The 19,452-nt window shown below is 45.3% G+C and overlaps 1 protein-coding gene and 1 non-coding gene across 4 annotated transcripts in view; one reads left to right on the forward strand and one right to left on the reverse strand.

Annotated features, from left to right (window-relative positions):
- Positions 1-19,452, forward strand: part of Rab11fip1 (RAB11 family interacting protein 1) — a 35,368-nt gene that overhangs the window by 4,551 nt on the left and 11,365 nt on the right. The window contains exons 2-7 of one of the 3 annotated variants that reach the window (XM_035453505.1): positions 13,052-13,494; positions 14,610-15,384; positions 16,452-16,920; positions 17,080-17,853; positions 17,908-18,254; positions 19,113-19,221. In XM_035453505.1, coding sequence (XP_035309396.1) covers positions 13,052-13,494; positions 14,610-15,384; positions 16,452-16,920; positions 17,080-17,853; positions 17,908-18,254; positions 19,113-19,221 — 2,917 coding nt within the window. Of the gene's footprint in view, positions 1-13,051; positions 13,495-14,609; positions 15,385-16,451; positions 18,255-19,112; positions 19,222-19,452 lie in introns of all 3 variants that reach the window. The other 2 variants (XM_027395387.2, XM_027395388.2) reach the window with 2 other exon arrangements.
- Positions 6,194-6,298, reverse strand: LOC113833470. Its single transcript, XR_003481161.1, has one exon. It is a non-coding gene; the product is annotated as a U6 spliceosomal RNA (small nuclear RNA).

Here is a 19,452-nt window from a genome sequence, read left to right on the forward strand (position 1 = left end):
CTAGCTGCTGTGCCTGGCTTTTATATTGTATAGGGATCCAAACTTGGGCCCTTATGCTTGCCTGAAGGTGCCTTACCAACTGAGCTATAAGTACTTTTTATGACTGCTGTGTGCTGGATGCTGAGTATAAAGTGTTAGAGCGACAGGGCGCTTGCTTTCTGGAAGTTCGGAGCCTTGTTGGGCAGTAGATCGTAAACAAAGGACCACAAGAAAGAAATAACATACTGTGTTCAGTAGTGGAGAAGGAGAGAACAAGCTGTCAGAAACAAGAGATTGGCTCTGGAGAGATGCCTGGCAGTTAAGAGCATTGGGTGTTCTTTCAGAGGACTTGGGTTTGATTCCCTGCATGCACATGGTGGCTCACAGCTGTCAGTAACTCCAGTTCCAGGGTTTTCGACGCCCTCTTCCAGCCTCTAAGGACACTGCCTGCCTGTGATGACCAGGTATATGTGCAAGCCAAAAACAAAACAAAACCCCACACACATAAAATCAAAATAAAAAAATAGATCTTAGAAAAAAGATTTATTAAAAAAAAAAAATGACCAGGGCTAGAGAGATGATTCGGCAGGATCTGAGTTCCATTCCCAGCACCCAAGTGGCAGCTCACAGCTTCTGTAATTCCAGCATTCATGGGATGCTCTCTGTCTTCCGAGGATACTGCATGGACATAGCACATGTACATACACACAGGCAAAACACTCATACACATAAAATAAATTAAGAGGAAATTATCTTTTAAAAAATGATCAATAAGAGTATGCTGTATGGGCAGTGGTGGTGTACACCTTTAATCCCAGCATCCAGGAGGTAGAGGCAGGTGGGTCTCTGTGAGTTTGAGACTAGCCTGGTCTATAAGAGATAGTTCCAGGACAGCCTCCAAAAGCCACAGAGAAACCCTGTCTCGAAAAACCAAAAAAAGAGACAGTATGCTGTAAAGGAGATTGGAAAGGTAGGACATGATGGCACCCATAGTCTCAGTTCCTAGGGAGGGCGAGCCAGGAATATTGCTTGAGCCTGAAAATTCAAGGCTAGCCTGGGCTGTATGGCAAGAGCCTATCTCATAAAATAATAATAAGTAAGCTTTTGTTTTATGCATATGGTGCTGGGGATTAAACCCAGGGCTTTATGCACGCTGGGTTTGTGCTGTACTACTGAGCTATATCCCCAGCTATACATATTAATGAGTAAGATGGCCTCTGAGACAGGTATCTAAAGAATAAAGAGAAATTCAAGGAGGGCTATGCAAAGGCCCTGAGGCAGGAGTACCTAGGAAACTGGAGGATTGGTTTTGTAGGGTAAGACTGAAAGCGAAAGCAGTAGCTTAATTTGAGTAGGAAGCCACCAAGTGTTAAATGCAGGATGGTGTGATCCAATTTGAACATGGCCTAGTCTGAAATCCCACCGATAAAATGGGAGGCTGTTGCAATAATTGAATCAGTGTGATAGTGATCGTTATGGAGACAGGAAATAGTGGGTCCTTTGAGAAATATATTATAGGTATAATTGCTCTGCCCATGGTAGGGGCTGTGGGGGAAGAAGTGATAAGATTGAACAAGTAAAATAAAGGGATCTACGTATTGAAAGTAAACCAGGAAGTAGTTCTGCTTTCTTACCCCGCAGTCACCCTGATACCAGAGTGAGGTCACCATGACAAAGACAACTTTGGGCAGTGCCACTTGTGAGTTGAAATGAATGACTCCGGCATGCCACTGAAAGCGGGGTGTGGATGTCTACATATGTCTGCATATGTCTACAAATGCTGACTGTTTCAGTGCAGGCGGAGTCCTCTGCTGGTAATTGTGGCTGGTGTAACCTCATTGGTGTGCTCTGTGAAGTTGATGATGTCACAATTTTAAGGAAAGCAGAGAGCAGCCCTGTACAAAAACTAAGACTCAGTAAGTCAACCATCTATTTCATATCTGAGAGATCGAGTGTTGAAAAGCCTTGGGCCTTTCCATTTTGCTAAATTCCCTTCTATCCAAAGACCTTTACAGTGTCTCTGTAGCTACCATCCATGGAAGAGTTTTATAAGTAGTATTTGATAGGTCACTTGAATTGCAGCTATTACTTTGAAATGCAATAATTATACTATAAGCAGTATGTATTCTTGTTAAAATGCTGTCGACTCCAACATGTAGCTGCTCAGCTATCCATTAAAACACTCTGTCCTGGGAAATACTGCTTCTCCCTTTCTCGTCCTCTAGGAGGGACAGCTAGCTCTGGGTTGTTAGCTCCAGAGGGATTAGGGTGCTCAGGACTGAGGTAGAAGAGAGGAGTCATTTGATCTTTACATCTCAGAGAAATTCCCAGAGAGACCTTTGGTTCTGGGTCTAGTGCAGGCCTCTAAAACTCCAGGGCCTTTGAACTCCAGCAAAACTAACACCCAAGCCTTGTATTGGCAAATGGGTCTTTGTCCTCACAAGGTGCCCTGAGTCAGAGGGGTAGGAGAGGGCGTAAGAAAGTATGCCTGAGGTGCCTGCTTTGACCTGACCACTCCTGTCTTGTTTATTGTGTGACCAGGGACTTGGTCATTGTTGAGAGTCAGTGAGTGGCTCACTGAGTGAATAGCTGAGATTCCTGCATTGTACTGGTAGTTGGCATTCAAGGTAGATTTTGTTTAGCTCGTTGGTTGGTTTATTTGAAACACACAGTCAAGTCTGGCCTCCAGCCCTCCATCCTCCAGCCTGTACCTCCTGAGTACTAGAATTACCAGAGTGAACCTTTACACTGGGCCAAGGGAGCCTCTTTTTCTGAAGGGATATGTTGATGATGTGGTAAAGAAAAACCGAGGGTCTGAGTGTCCAGTGTATCCCTGGGGGACATGAGGAATGCGCCCTAGGAAGAAGAAAGGCAGCTGTAATGTTCTTCCCTGAATGCCGGCCTTTGAGCTACCCAAAGGAAAGGCATTTACAAGCGACACCAGAGAAGTGTTGCTGGAGTGGCTACCACACACTCATTTTTTTCAGTTCCTTTCTGTGATCAAGGGCATAGCTAACCTCCAGAAGACTCAGAGCTTCCAGAAAGCCTGTTCTAAAATGTCCTCGTGTTATCACCAAGAACGTCTGATGTGAAGGACAGCCACAGCAGGTTGAGTCGTAGGGTATTTGTTCATGGCTGTGACTGTGCAGAGAACCGGTCTCTCATGGTCAGTGAATGTGACCTGCAGTTCACCAACACAGAACTTTTCACTTTTAATAATAATTTGTTATTAAGATTCGACTTTGGAATAAAATTCTTTGGGTATGTTTTCTTCCTGCTTTGAACTGACGGTGATTACAAGGTAAATCACAGATTCTCTGCTCCCGTGCTAGGAGTTCATAGAGGGGTGTACATTCATCTGTGTACAGGGTGAGCAGTGGACAGAATGCTCTTTGATGTTAGTCACTGAAGTTTGTTTTCTTTTGTCTTGACCAAGGCATGGGGGGAGCATCAGACTATGCACTTTCTTTTCCATCCTTAAACACTTTTTGTGAGGGATGTCACTCACTATTGTAATAAATTCCTTTGGTAGGCCAAGTGTGATATATTGGTGGCAGTTAAATCTAGGCAAGAGCTGAGACCCCAGGTCTCATCGTATAGTAGTACCATTTGTGGCGTTCGTAAATAGGATCAACTTTATAAGTAGGTAACTTAGGCTTACATGTTGAAAAATTAATTTTTTTTCAAGACAGGGTTTCTCTGTGTCACTCTGGCTGTCCTTGAACTGGCTCTGTAGACAAGACTGGCCTCAAACTAGGAGATCCACCTGCTTTTGCCTCCCAAGTGCTGGGATTAAAGGTGTGCACCACCACCACCTGGCTGTTAGAAAATATTTTAATAAGGGTGCTTGATTCCTGTTGTCTGATTAGATACCCCATGATCCATATGCTGAAACTGACTGTGGTGCTCAGTGGCATTGCTAACCTCAGGAGCCTCTGTCTGATTCCCATCCACCCTCTGGTGTAAAAGCCATAAAGCCCTCCGTGATGGTCTTTACATTTCCCCAACAAGTTCCAGAACATATACTTCGATCATGACATTTGTAAGTTCATCCATTGAAAAAAAAAAAAACTCTTGGGGAATTATATAATATCAATTGTGTAGGTGAATGTTTTCCTACATCTTAAAATGCAAGTCCATTGATACTTAGGTTAGATGGGCATGTTTGAGTATTTGGTAGCATAGTGAGAACTGTTTGTCATCTACATTTCTGTGTCAGGAACCTTGTGACTGGGTCAGCTGTAGTACTCAGCTGGGTACTCAGGTGGTGGGATGTCAGGTAGCCATCAGAACTGGTGGTATGATGATTATAAGGCGTGTGCTTTATGCTACAAATGGCCTGTGCATGCATTCTGATTAAGTAGTAATTATAGCTACAACGTACAGCAGGCCTTGTTCTAGACACATGTTTTAAATTATCTAAAGTTTATGACATCCTTCTGAGACAGGTACCCTCAGCCTTGTCTCAGAGGGGGAGGTGGAGTCAGAGAAGAGTTAGGCAAGTTGCCCCAAATCTCTGAGTTTGGAGCTGTTACCTGAACAGGAAAAAAACATAAAGGGGCTGTATGAAACTGTAGTAATTGGGTCAGCATGGGATTGGGTGCACCTTTAAAAGCATACTTGATTTTTCTTTTTCTTGTAACATGTCTTACTTTTGTATGATGGTGATTTTGCTTTTGCTTTTGTTTGGCTTTTTGAGACAGGATCTTGCTACTATGTAGCACAGGCTGACCTAAAACTCAAATCCTCCTGCCTCAAGCCTAAGTGCTGGATTCCAAGTGAACTCCACTATATCTGGTTGTCTTGATCACTTTCTTTAAGAATTTCTAAAGACCAGACAATATAAGAAAGTACTGAAGACATTTTTTATATTTATTATTTTCTGTGGGGAGTGTGTGTGTGTGTGTGTGTGTGTGTGTGTGTGTGTGTGTGTGTGTGTGTGTGTGTGTGTGTGTATGTGTGTGTTGCTGTGCTCATATAAAGTTCAGAGGACAACTTAAGTCAGTTTGCTTCTCTCCTTCTACCACACAAGTCCCAGGGACCTAACTCTGGTCATCAGGGCCAGCCACGAGTTCCTTATCTGCTAAGCCATCTCCATCCAAATTGTTCTTCCCCTGCCTTTCATGTGTTTTTTTCTTCGTGTCTCTTACCAGCTCTTAGGTCTAAGTTTGGTGGCTCCTAATAAAGAGGTAGGAGTTACAACAATAGCAGGAACCACCCTCCTCTCTCAGGATGCACTGGTTCTTCCAGCCACTGGCAGTGGGCAGAAGGAAGGGTTCGGGAGTGGAAGGTTGGCCAATGGGTACTTCTGTAATCAAAGTTAGGCCCTGTTGCCACCTACCCACCTCATTCCACAACAGAACTTGCTAAACTGCATAGCTGCTGTAGAGTACACACCGCCATCGTGATGTGATACAGGTCATCTCTGTCCCTGTTGCTTCTCACTGATGCCATGTTCTCCAGGGCAGAAGTGTTTTGAATCTCAGCAGCCCACATTATGTTCTGCCCTATTTCTAGGACCCAGGGAAGACAATTCCTGAGTTGCATCATAAGCAGCCTCCTTCTAGGTAAAGACTGTCCTGCTTCCAAACACCCTTAGGGTGCTGTTCTGGTCCTCCCTCCTCCTGGAAGAGCCATAATCCTTAGGGTTTTGATGGTGGGTTTCCATGGGGATGGTGATGATTTGTGCTACAGCCTGTAATTGAGATTTAGCCTGGAAAGAGAAATATGTAGTTGTGCTGACCCCGAAGTCTAACCTAGACCCAGAGACCTGGAAATGAACTCTGACATCTAAAGTGGTAGGGCTGGTAGTGTTGGTCTTCTCTCTTCTGGACCCTTCTAGGGTAAAAAGTAGATGCTGTATTTATTATTTTCCAAGACAGGTGGCTTTGTAGCCGATGGGGTCTTAAGTTGAGAGACTTGTTTGTAATGAATTTGAATTTTAGTAGGAGTGTCTTTTTATGTGGAATATTTTTGCATGCTTCACAGTGAGGAAGTTTCCAGCCGTTGTCCCCATGTTTAAAGTTAGAAATTGGCAGCAGGACCAGTGGCAAGGTTCAGTGAGTAAAGGGACTTAGTATCAAACCCTTCCCATACTCAGGAGCTACTCCTAACCAACTCCTACTAGGTGTGCTCACCATGGCATGCTTGCTCCCATACATACAGTGTGTACACACATACAAATAAATAAACAAATGTGACTTTCAGATTTTTTTTTAATATGGAACGCTTCACGAATTTGTGTGTCATCCTTGCTCAGGGGCCATGCTAATCTTCTCTGTATCATTCCAATTTTAGCATGTGCACTGCCGAATCAAGTAGCAGATTTTTTTTTTTCAAGAAATAGAAAGCAGGCAGTCCCTGTCCCAGTAACTGATGCTTTGTGATGTGTGGGGTCCACTCTTCCTCCCTGACAGAGGCAAGCCATGGGCCCTTTCACCACTGTGACTGCAGTGCAAAGCCTATAAATGTGTTTGCATGGGACCCTGAAGAGTGTGATTTCTTTCCATGTGGCCATCTTCTGGAATGTGAAAAGCATGTTCGCTTCTGAGGCGTTCCTGGCAGTTCTTTACCCACCAGTGGAAGCCGTAGGGCTTCGATGGGAGAAGACGTATTTTCCCTCATCTGTGAAGGAAGATCCTGTCTTCCTCAGCATTCCCTAATTCATCCTCCCTTCTTCCTCCTCCCCATCCCCCAACAAGAGCAGGGTTTGTCTCACTGTGTACCCAAGACCAGTCTCTCATGATCCTCCTGCCTCCATCTCCCAAGTGCTAGGATAATAAATATGATTATCTCCTTAAGCCACCACTGTATATATCTAGGAAACATAAATGATATTTGATAGATTTTTAGCTGTTACATTATCTTGAAGCCCTTACCCACTCCACCCCAAGCCCAGAAAAGAACCCCTACTTAAACACCACAAGGTAGATTATTTGGATAGCTTAAATTTTTTTTCACTTGGGAGAATACAGAGCTGGTCATTGTTTCTAGGAGAATATGGGGAAGGGGTGACACAAGTAAGGGACGAAGTTTCTTGTTCTCTGGTGTCTTATGTGATCAGAATGGCTACACTACACTACACTATACTATACTATACTATTATACTATACTATACCTGTTGTTACTTAAAATAGTACCTGGAAGGGCTAGGCACATAGCCCAGTGGTGGAGCCCTTGCCTCATATACACAAGACCTTAGGGTTTCAGTTTTTGATAGATGAAAGAACTTGTCATATCCTGGGCTTAAAAATAAAACTCGTTGCATGGGATTATGGCTCTCCTGCTGCACTCTGCCCTTTGGACAGAAAAAAATAAAATGAGCCCAACCCTGATCAAAAGATAACGGAAACTTCCTGGCTCTATGTGAAAGGTAATGCTGAACACCTACACTGCAACTGTATGCTGTGTGGCCATGCTGGATCAGAGATTATTTATTAACTGCTCCTCCCTCCTCCCGTAGGGCGGGCAGAAATTAAGTGAATTAAAGAAAACACACACACACACACACACACACACACACACACACACACCAGACAAAACCACTGAAAAATGGTGTTGATAGTAATGTTGAAACCCACAGCCATAATCCGATTTGGGATTCCAGAGGGTGAGTCATTTGTGAGCTTTGTTAATGGAGTTTTCAGGCTCAAAGCCTGGGCTCTGGTAGATCAAAGGCTTGCCCACTGGCCCCAGTGTGCCACTAAAGAGACAAGTAATACTGGGAAAAGGGCGGTTATTCAACCGGCCTGCCACAGTGGGAAGAGGTCTAGCAGCCCTGAGTCCCACTGGAGGTGGGTTTAAATACAGGGCAAACGGTAAGCATAACTAGGTAGTCATATCATGGTACGACCACACACACACACACACACACACACACACACACACACACACACACACACACACACACGCCATCCAACAGCATTACCTGGCTCCAGTGTACCCTGTTAAATAGTCATATGATAAGTTGCCAGAACTGTGTGAAATCTCTTCCTGGGAGACAGTTTCCTCCTCTAGCCAGCGCCAGGCTTCATCTTTTTCCTTTCCTCAGTGTGATACTCCCTAGGAAATTTTAGTATTTGGGACACAGTATCTCTTTAGAATTTCTTGTCTGACCTCAAGAATGCAGCCCGCAGAGTCAACTAAGCAGGGCCCGTAGGGGCTCACAGAGATTGAACAATCAGGGAGCCTGCATGCCTCTGACCTAAGTCCTCTACATGTGGGTTATGGTTTCTGGTTGCGTAGCTTGGTGGTCTTGTGAGACTCCTAACAGTGTGTTGGTGGGTGGGGGCCGTGTTGCTCACTCTTTTGCCTGCCCCTTAGGACCCGTTTTCTCTATTGGGTTGCCTTGTCCAACTTTGATATGAGGGTTTGTGCCTAGCTTATTGTAATTTATTATGCCGTGTTTAGTTAGTGTCCCTGTGATGCCTGTAGTCTCTCTCCCTCCTTCTCCCCCTACCCCTGTCTTTAAAGGGAAGAGGAGGAGTGGATCTAGAGGAGCTGAAAGGTTATGGGGAGGGGGACTGGGAGGAATGGAAAAAGCAAAACTGTGGTCAGGATGTAATGTATATAAAGAATTTTTTAAAAAACAATAAAAAGAACTAGACAAGGGGGAAAAAAGAATGTCTTGTCTGCTGCTGGGCAGTTTCACTGTGGCTTCTGCTTGCTGATGTCAAGCATCTCTCCAGATTGTATTGGCAGAAGCATTCCGTTTCTTTCCCTGCTGTAGTTGGAACATTCTAGATGGCATTTGTTGGTATGCTTGTTCTGCCTGTGATTCTGACTCTGCTTTTTTGTGCTCCCAAAGGAGCCCTGGAACTCCCTCAGCTGCCGACTTCTTGACTTCAGGTTTGCTTATGAAAATAAAGCAGCAAGAACAGTTGGTGAGGTTTCCGATCACACACAGGGCAGAAAGTTTCCAAAGCCAGTCCCACTCCAGTGCTTGGGCAGCAGGTAATAATAGGTAGGGAGCATTCTGGGATTGGCTGCAAATTTGCTTAAAATAAGCACTTTGGCCCAGGTAACCTTTCGGAAGGCAAGCCCGCTGCCAGGAATGGTCAGGTGGCATGCTCTGAGGGTCTTGAATGTGTTTGCCTGCCTCAGAAGGCTGGTGGAGAAGCACTATATAGCCCCAACCCTTTCTCCCGGAGTGGCCCTGATGCCTACAGCCCCTGCTGCATTTATGATCAACTTTCAGCCACTTCTCCTTTTCAGGTACCTACAAGTAATATTACAAAAGCCAGACACCTTTCATCACCAAGGCAACCACGCTTACCATGTGACTATCAGGGAAGAAAAACACAAATAATCCTCTCAACCTCTTGACAAATATGCAAAGTATTCCAGGCCAGGCCCTGCCCTAGAACAATGTGCTGGAAAGATAGGAGGCTTGTTGGGAGAAGCAAGTTAGACCCTATCTTCCAGCTATGGCTGCCCCACCCCCACCTCTCCACCCCCCCTACCCCCCCATCCCCCACCCCCACCCCACTGCTTCACATTTGTGCCTCTAAAACCATGAAAGATTTCTCTTTGCCAGTCCTGGCTGGCATCTGGCATCATTTTCCTGGTTCTTGGCTGTGTTTCTTGATGCAGTTCAAGTCCTTCCTGCAGTTCTGTGTGTTGGATCTTCGGTGGTCATCTTACAGGTTCTGACAGATGGCAAATCATGTTGGAGTTTTCCCCCTCTCCTTTTATTTTAGGATATTTAAGTTGGAAGTATATGGACTGGGCTTAGCGCTGCAGTAGAGCAGTTGCCTATCACAATGAGGTCTTGCATTTGGTCCCTAGCACCACACACACACACACACACACACACACACACACACAGAGAGAGAGAATATAAAATGTCTTAAACCCTCCTCGGAAAGAATTTGAAAGGGAATTACAAGAATAAGTTTAAAGTGAGCCTCAGGGAGAGGAACTCGAAAAACGGGGAATCCTTGCTATGGTCTAGAACGGCATTGGAATCTTTCTAAGCGTCATTTCCCTCACCTGTAAAGTGCCACTCCATGCCCTCCTGTGCAGCTCAAGTGAGGCTCAAGTGCACATGACGCAGGGCATGCTGCAAGTGCAGTTTGAGGGGTAGGGTTCAACTTTCCTGTGTATACAGAGTGAGCCAAAAAGAGTGTGTGTGTGTGTGGGGGGGTGCCTTTGCTGAGGGAGGAGATTGACCTTTGCTGAGCTGCAGTTAGAGGTGAGAGAGGAAGTTGTATTCATTTGGATAAAACCATCATTTCCTTAAAGTCCAGGCTCTGGGCTTTTAAGTAGGTCACTGAAAAAAAAAAAAAAAAGAAAAGAAAAGAAAAGAAAGTTCTTCATTTGTGAGATGGCCTGTGGGTGGCTCTCTGGAGGCTAGGTATTTGGAATTGGTTGTCCCATAATGCACCTGCAATGAATTGGGCTCCCAGTTGACCAGAGATCAGGTTTCCAGATGGAAAATGAATGCCAATGCTCCCCCTTTCTGAAGTTTGCAGTCTGAGTGGGTCTGGTACCCTGTCATTTGCCACATCTTGAAGTAGCTTGCAAAGGGCCATGTAAAACACTTGAAAGATGTTTGAAATATTCTGTGCTGATAGCTAAGTTAGATATAAATGCTTCCTGGTCAGGTTTTCATTATTTCAAATTGTGGTAAAATGCAGAATTTAGCATTTTATTTCTTAATGAACCAGGGCATTGAACCCAAGGCATCTCATAATGCAAGGCAAGTGTCAAATGCCAGGTTAATGCCACCATTGACCTACATTCCCAGCCTAAACTTTACCATTTTAACCACCTCAAGTGTACAGTTGTGTATCCGTTCGCATTGTGTAACCGACACCACCATCTGTCTCCAGAATCTTTCCCTTTTTTTCAGGTTGAACTGGAGTTTAGTACTCCTCAGACATTCCTTCCCTGTCCCCCAGTCCCCTCAGCCACCTTTCATTCTGCTCTCTGTCTCAATGAATTTCACAGCTCTGCATACCTCATGGGAGTGGTATATATTATATTGTATATATTAGTCATAATATAATATTTGTCATTTGTAGCTTTTTTGTAGTCCTCTTTTTCTTTTTGAAACTGAATTTTGTATGTTCACTTTCTCCCTGCTTTATTCCTTTCTATAAGCTTAATTTTTTAAAAAAATATGTTTATTGGTGTTTTGCCTGAATGTATATGTCTGTGTACCATATGCATGCAATTCCTGTGGCGGCAGAAGAAGGTGTTGGATCTCCTGGAACTGGAGTTAGATAGATGGTTGGGAGCCACCATATGGGTGCTGGGAATTGAACCAGGGTACTCTGGAAGAGCAGCCAGTGCTTTTAACTGCTGAGCTGTCTGATATTTATATATGAATTTGTACAATAACTTAACTGTCCTTACTGAAGGAATATATGACATTGGAACTAATTTGATAGAATTCTTTGTTTTGAGGCAGGGTCTTGCTTTTTTCAAGGAGAGATTTGAGTGTTATTCTGCCTTTTTCTTATTGCAAATAATTTTTTCATACAATGTATTCTGATCAAGGTTTCCCTTCCCCCAACTTCTCCCAGATCTTCCCACCCACCCAACTCCTTGCCTTCTTTCTCTCTTTAGAAAACAAACAGGCAAATAAAACAAACATACCAGAATTTTTTGTTTTGTGTCTTTTCTTTCTCTCTTTTTTTTTTTTTCAAAACAGAGTCTTTCTTTGTAGATAAGGCTGGCTTTGAACTCAGAGATCCACCTGCCTCTGCCTCCCAAATGCTGGGATTAAAGCAGTGTACCACCACTGCCAGGCTTAACATATCAGAACTTTTAAAAAGAAAAGAAAAAGAAACACAGAAAGCAAAACCCATAAACACACAAAATCCGAGATCATAATATATAAGTAAAAGATCAAAAAGGTTTAAAATGTCCAAACAAAGCAATATGAGACAAAAAAAAAAGTCTACAAATATTAAATTCATTTGATTTGGCCATCTACTGCTGGGCATGGAGCCTGCCCTTAAGTGTGGTTTATATACCCATGGAAACTCCATTGCAGAAAATTAATTTTCATTTGCCAGTGGTTGTTGGTTGGAGATAGCTTTTGGGTTGGGGTGGGGGCTTATGTCCATTTCTCCCTTTCATCCCTGGAAGCTGTCCGGCTTGAAACTGTGTGTGTGCCCTGTGCATGCTGCTACAGTCCCTGTGGGTCATATGTGCAGCAGTCCTGTTGTGTCCAGAAGGTCTTCTGTCCTCGGTGTCCTCTATTCCCTCTGGCTCCTGCAGTCTTTCCACTTCCTCTTTCACAGAATTCCCTGAGCCCTGGGGAGTGGGGTTTGATGGCAATATCCCACTTAAGACGTAATGTTCCAAGGTCTCTCGCTCTCTGCATATTGTCCAGTTCTGGGTCTCTGTTAGTTCCTGTCTTTTTCATTTTCTGAGATAAGGTCTCATTATGTAGCCCTGGTTGTCCTGGAATTAGATATGTAAACATGGCTAGCCTCAAACTCACAGAGATCTGCCTTCTTTTGCCTCCCAGCTTCTGGGATTAAAGGCATGTGCCACCACACCCAACTAAGGTAGGGTCTTGTATTTTCTAAACTGGCCTTAAAGTCATATATGCTCCCACTTCCCCAATATCTGCGACTTTAGGCCTACATCACTGTGCCAAGTTCTTTATTTTTAGAAATAACTCATTATTGGATTATTATTCTAGATGGTTATAAGGGTTGAGGGTAGAGCTCTGTTGCTAGAGTACTGTGTAATAACACTCAAAAGCCCAAGTAAGATAGATGCATTGGACTACCCTTGTCTAGCATGTAGACCAAAAAAAAAAAAAAAAAAAAAAGAAAGAAAGAAAGAAAGAAAGAAAGAAAAGTACAGGGCTAGGGATATAACTTGAGGGCAGAACACTTGCCTGTTTTGTTCGGTCACTTGCACTACAAAAATGAATGGATAAATAAAAGCAAAGTTCTGTATTGTCCCCCACCTGCTTACTCTTCATTGAGGCAGTGTAGAAGAGCATTGGTATGAGAGCTGAGAGCAGCAGAGAGGAATTCACAGATGGCATCAGGAGCCCCGTTGGAGCTGCTTCCATCCAAAGGTAACCTCTCATCTTTTCTTCCCCTAGATGGTACACCCTGAAGTCCAAACCAGGAAAGAAGGACAAAGAGCGAGGAGAGATTGAGGTCGATATCCAGTTTATGAGAAACAACATGACTGCCAGCATGTTTGACCTCTCCATGAAAGATAAGTCTCGAAATCCATTTGGAAAACTGAAAGACAAGATCAAAGGGAAGAATAAGGATAGCGCTTCGGACACCGCTTCAGCCATAATCCCCAGCACAACACCCTCAGTGGACAGCGATGAGGAGTCTTTCTCAAAAGACAAGAAAAAGAAATCAAAGATCAAGACTTTGTTTTCCAAGTCAAATTTGCAGAAGACGCCGCTCTCCCAGTCCATGTCTGTCCTGCCTACTTCCAAGCTAGACAAAGTGCTGCTTCATCCCGGTGACTTGAAGTCCCGGTGGGATGATGATGACAATGAGGATGAGTCCTCCTCTGCCTCGGATGGTGAGTTTCTGTCTTTGCTCACTCATCTGCTTCCCCAGCCTTTGTTCTGAGAAGGAAGAGGCAGGTCTTTGGGTTTTAGTTACCACAGTGATGATGGTGATGATATTCATTAAGGCTTTGTTCCTTAGGAGAATACAATAGTCTTCTCCAAGGCTTTGGAGCTCACAAAATAAGTAGATTTGAGGGGATTTTGCTGCTGTTTGTTTTTTCACAGTCCTGGAATCTGGCTCAGGGCCCTAGTATGCTGGGCAAATGCTCTAACCCTGACACACATCCCTAGCACCTGTTGTATATAATAGAATAAAACTATAGGACTGTGTTGTGACAGGCTGTGTGTATGTCTGACTCTTCATTAAATCTTCAGATGTCAGCTGAGCTTCTATCACGTGCCTAACTCCCATGTGGTACATCCCTGGTGGAAGCTAAGTAGTCCAGTCTCCTTGACTCAAACTGTGTTTTTTGAACTTCAGCTTCAATTACTGAATCCCTTTTTATGGCCAGATTTTGTTACTCTATTGAGAACGTAGCCTTTTCCACTGGCTTAACATGGAATTTCTTAACTTTGGCATCACTGATTGTTTGGGTTGATAATTTCTTCTTGTGGGGAACCATCTTGTGCATAGGAGGATGCTTAGGTAACACTAGTACCTTCCAATCAGTTACCTCGATTGAAGATGTGTGCGGATGCTGATGGATTGACAGATGCCCCTGCCCATTGCAACTACTTGTTTTACCACTCCCATGCTCCTCTCTTCCGGTCTGCACGCTAGGATGAAAATGATGGCATCATACATGTTAATCAAGAACTCTGTCACTGAACTTTGCCTCAGATCCCTCACTCATATAATTTCCCTTTTTGTTTGTTTGTTTTATTCCTCTAGAGATTGAACCTCAGTGCCTGGAGCATGAAAGACAAACGCTGTAACTTGGAGCTGTATCCTCAGCTTCATTTTTTATTTAGTGTGTCTGAAGGTCAGAGGCTAGCTCGTGGGGGTGGTTCTCTTTTGACTATGTGGGTCCTGGGGATTTAATTCAGGTCACCAGCTTTGCAGTAAATACCTTCACTCTGTGAACCATCTCTCCAGAACTTACCCTTTGTGTTATTTTCTTCCCAGTCATGTCCCACAAGAGAACACCCAGTGCAGACCATACACAACTGAACCAGACCAAGAAAGAGGGGCTCTCCTTCCTCGGAGGCCTCCGGTCCAAGAATGACTCCCTTTCCAGATCTAACTTGTGTATCAATGGGAACCACGTTTACATGGAGCAGCCAGAGGCCAAGAGTGAGATCAAGGACAGCAGCCCTTCGAATTCCCCATCCCCACAGGGCTTCAGGAAGAAGCATTTGTTCTCTTCCACCGAGAACCTGGCTGCCAGATCTCCTAAGGAACCAGGGGAAGGAGGTGGCGTGACCTCTGACAGGCGACTGTCCGACTCTTCCAGCAAGGATTCTGTGAAGTCTATGTCTTTGCCATCCTACCGACCTCTGACCAGTGGGGACAGTAGAGAGAGTATGTCTCCAGCAAATACGGAGGCTACAAAAGAAACAAAAGAGAGCAAGAAGCAGGAGAACAAGAAATCCTCTTTGCTTTCTCTGGTGACAGGAAAGAAAGATGTGGCAAAAGGCAGTGAAGGCGAACCTCTTCCCATTGTCTCAGAGAAAGAGAAGGAAAGGCAAGGCACGAGCACGGAAGCCCAGCTGAGGGAGGAAGACCTTGGACGAAAGTCTGAGAGAGATGTTGTACCTGTTGCCTCCCAGTGGGGCAACTCCCTGAATCCCTTTGAAGATGTGCAGATCTCAAACCCAGAAGCCAGCCTGGAGTCTAAGTCTGAACCGAAGCCACCAGTTCCCGCTCCAAGGGCTCCCCAGACCAAAGCTGTAAAACCTAGGTAAGTCCTAGTTTTTTACATGTGGGACCTTTCTCTGCCACTACCTGGTATTTAGCAGTTTCCACTAGAGCAAATCTGGTCAGTTTCAGGATGTGTGTGCAAAGGTCTGCTAGTCTTAAGTCATTTGAACCAGTCACCTCTGCTGGCCTGGCCTGGCCTGCCCAATGCAGAGGACAAAAGTGTTTCCCAGCCTAAAGCTCAGCCATGCATGGGTGGGGGTTGTTTTTCTCAGTGAGCTAACCAGACTCCAGTGAAAAGAGACACTCTGTGGTCGATTCTGAGCATATGACCTGGTTGCATTGAGTACACAGGTTGAACCCATGTTTAAGTTTTCAGTGCACTGCCATTGGAGATGGCTGCCTCTCCTGGCACTTGGCATCAGTTTGCTAGTGTTCGACACCCCTGGTCCATCCTTTAGTGTACCTGTGACCATTCTGTTTCCTCTGTGCCTGATCATGAGAGCCTGCCTCAACCTGAACAATCTGTTTTCTGAGTGACTTCCATGTTGACATTTCTCTGGTATGGGGGTGGAGAGACAAACTTTTGGAGATTGTACACACAGGTTTTCTCTCTCTCTCTCTCTCTCTCTCTCTCTCTCTCTCTCTCTCTCTGTCTTCAAAATCCATACTTGTTGCCTTGTGTTAAGCCTTTTTTAAAATTTTCCATTCTGAACTTTTTAGAAGCTTTTGGCCCTGTCAGTCAGTACTCGGAACTGAGTATATCACTAAAAGGAACTGTAGGCTGTCTCTTGCTCCCACTGAATCTTTCCATTTACATTGCAACAAATGTATGACAGGTATGCTTGGTGCCTAACAGTGTGTCCATCTGTGGGGAGAGCACACATCAGCTGTGCAGTGTTTTCTTAGCATGTATGAGGCCCTGGCTTTGAGTCCCCATCGCTGAAGAGAAACAAAGTGATCCATTTGTATGTCAAGAATTGCTGTTCCCTTGACTTTGTAGATCCTGTCCCCAAATGTAAAAAACCTGTCTCTCCTTAATGACAATTTTTATGTTTTTTGTAATTCATCTGCAACTGACCTGCAGACTTTATTTTGTCCTTTTTGCAGACTGGAAGTACCTCCAAAGGCCCAGCCCAAAGCCAGGCTTCCTTCCTCTGACTCTGCTGTCTTTCCTACTCTTCCTCTTAGCTCTCCTCAAGCACCTATCTTTTCTGACATGAGGGGTGACTCAGAGACACAATCCTCTGAAAGTCCTTCTGCCTCCTCCTCTTTCTCCTCTCCCCTGGCAGCTCCTATCTCCACATCCACTCCAATTGAACACTGGCCCCCCACAGGCAAGGGGGAGGCTGATCCTAAAGAACCGCCTCTGCTCCTCAAAGCGGTCTCTCAAAGGGAGAGCTTAACACCTGCTCTGAATACTGGTTCTTCTGTGTTGGGTTCACCTTACAAACAACTTCCCATCCCAGTGCTGAAAGGGACCGAAGAGTCTTCAGGGAGCGAGACAGGGGCAGGGAAGGAAGCCCACAGTGATGAGTCAGGAAAGAACCCCATGGGGAAGCCTGAAGAACTTGTGACAGTTCCCTTCCCACAGCAACACCATGTCCCCTCACCTGAAGAGGCCCAGGAAGTACCCCCTGTGCTTTCCCTCAGCAGTGGCAGAATTGCAAACCATGCTGAAAAGTCCCCCACAGGAGGAAACACAGACTCCGAGCATCAGTCTAGGTCTTTTGTGGAGAATGACCACAATGGTGGAGTGACTTCTACAGTCAGAGAAGCAACGCCCCCTGTTCGAGAGGAAGAGGCAGCCTCCCCATTTGACAGCATAGCCCAGAAACACGAAGAGATGCATCCAAATGCCAGGGGAGGTCAAAAGAGAGTCAAGAAGCATGTGTCCTTTTCTGAACAGCTCTTTGTGGAAGAAGAAACAGAAAAACTCACTAGGCTTGAGGAAGAGGACGAAATCCATCCACAGCAGCTGACACAGGAAGGGCCTGTTACTGGAAGCATGCCCGATGAAGAGTCTCCAGAGTGTCCCCACACAGAAGGCACAGGAGAGGACCCTGTGACCACAGCAGCTCAGTCCATTCCTTCTGAAAGTGACAGTTTCTCAGAAGACCCCACAAGTGAAGCCAGCCCAGGAAGAGGTAGTGCCCAATTCTGGAGGGTTGAGGAGAATGATGGCCTCATGACTCAATATCAGAGCAAGGCCAGCGATCATGAAGGCCTGCTGTCTGACCCCCTAAGTGACCTTCCTTCTGCCTCCGATGTGAAATCTCCTGTCATGTCTGATCTGAGCTTTTCTCTTCCTTCCATTCCCGAAGTGGCGTCAGATGATGAAAGAGTAGATGAAGCTGGAGATGGAGGGAAGGCAGCAAAGTTAGAAGCAGGAGTTTCCCCCGGGAATGTGTCACCTTCCAGTTTGGAGAAGGCAGAGGGGCTGAGTGGCAGGGCACATGGGTCAGTGCTCCTGGAGAATCTTCATGACTTCAGGTCAGAAGCTCCCAGAGTGGCTCCTTCCGAGCAGACAGCAGCATCAGGAATTCCTAAGTCACACCTTGGCAAGAGCTCAAGTGTGAATAAACAGTCACCAGGCCCTGGTACTGTCGAGGAAGAGGAACCGAAGGGAAGTGAGAGGCCAGGTTCGCCTCTCCACATATCCCAGGGTTCCCCCATGCCCAGCCCCTCACCCTCTGCAACCTTTCCTGCTGCACACTCTTTGCCTAGCTCTCCATATTCCGACAGTCACCACACCAGTGTAGCAGAACCTCCAAAAAAAGCAACAGAAGGCTCCGTTGCCAAAGTTGAAAATTTTGGCAAGAAGAAGCCACTTCTACAAGCCTGGGTCACACCCTCAGAGATACATCCGGTCTCAGCTCAGCCAAATGCTGGAGCTGAGGCAGCCAAGCACAGGTGAGAGATGATGGGGGAACTTGTCTTTGTTCATGGGAAAGATGCCCTCTCTTTGCTTTCACCTGCAGAGACCAAGCCTTCAAACTGAATGGATGTCCCTGTGTCAGAATTGACCTACTTCGCTGGCAAGGCTAGTCAGGAACTCAAGATCCAGCCGTGTCCGTAGTAAGGACATAGTAGTCTTCAAAGATAGCTTAGGATGCTTCTGCAGTGTGACAAAGCTCTGTAGCTGTGCAAGTATGGGGCGCTTGTTTCTCCAGGGTCTCAGAAGCCAGCTGAGACCAAGTGATAGAGCAAAGCAATACTGAAAACTTCCTCTGAGAACTGCTCAAAGAGCAGCTCCCATGATGTGCACTCTCCCTTACTGTAGAAGCCAGAAGGTTGTGCAGAGCCCCTTAGTGGAATCCTAGTCTGTACTAACCCACACAGATGAGAAACTTTCTTTCTTTCTTTCTTCTTTATTGTTAACATTCTTTATTTATTTTAATTAATTGGAAACCATTTTTTTGCAGTGCTGGGGATGGAAACGGAGGCCTTTTGCATCCTGGGCAAGTACTATGTCACAGAGCTATGTCCATCCTGAGACACTGTCTGTTCTTGTGTTCCATAAGCAGACTGAGAGACTTAGCATCGGTTGGAACCCTTCCCACCCCCAAGCCAGGGATGAGTTTTGCTGGCTGTGTGTGGCTCTCTGATCCATTTTGCTTTGAATTCCACAGGAGCTAAGGCATAAGATGGATGTTGGGCCAGAGATGATCCCCCTCCCATTGCTCATCTTGCCTGCAGCCATCTTTGAGATGGGTAGTTCTCAGCTTTGTGGTTACTGAAAGTGTAAGGATCCATTTCTTGTCTTTCTAGGCTTCATCCTGTGAAGCCGATGAGCACAACAGCCATGAAGATTGCAAACCCTGGCTTGGGAACTGCTGCTATCATCAGTGAGAACCTGATCAACGAAGCCATTATAAAGGTGCGTGATCTGAGGATTTGGCAGAGCTTGCATGTATAGAGTCACCATGACAGCTGGCCTCAGTCATTGCAACTACACAGGGGGCTGATGGGAAGAGGACTTGAGCTCATTTAGTTTGGAGACCAGCCTGGGCAACATAGCAAGATGCTGTCTCAGAATAAGCAACAGCAAAAGTTAAAGACCTTGGGCAGGCAGTTCTGGGAATTACATATGCAGACCTCTGATGTGTCT

This window comes from Cricetulus griseus, assembly GCF_003668045.3.
Source record: "Cricetulus griseus strain 17A/GY chromosome 1 unlocalized genomic scaffold, alternate assembly CriGri-PICRH-1.0 chr1_1, whole genome shotgun sequence".
Lineage (NCBI taxonomy): Eukaryota > Metazoa > Chordata > Mammalia > Rodentia > Cricetidae > Cricetulus > Cricetulus griseus.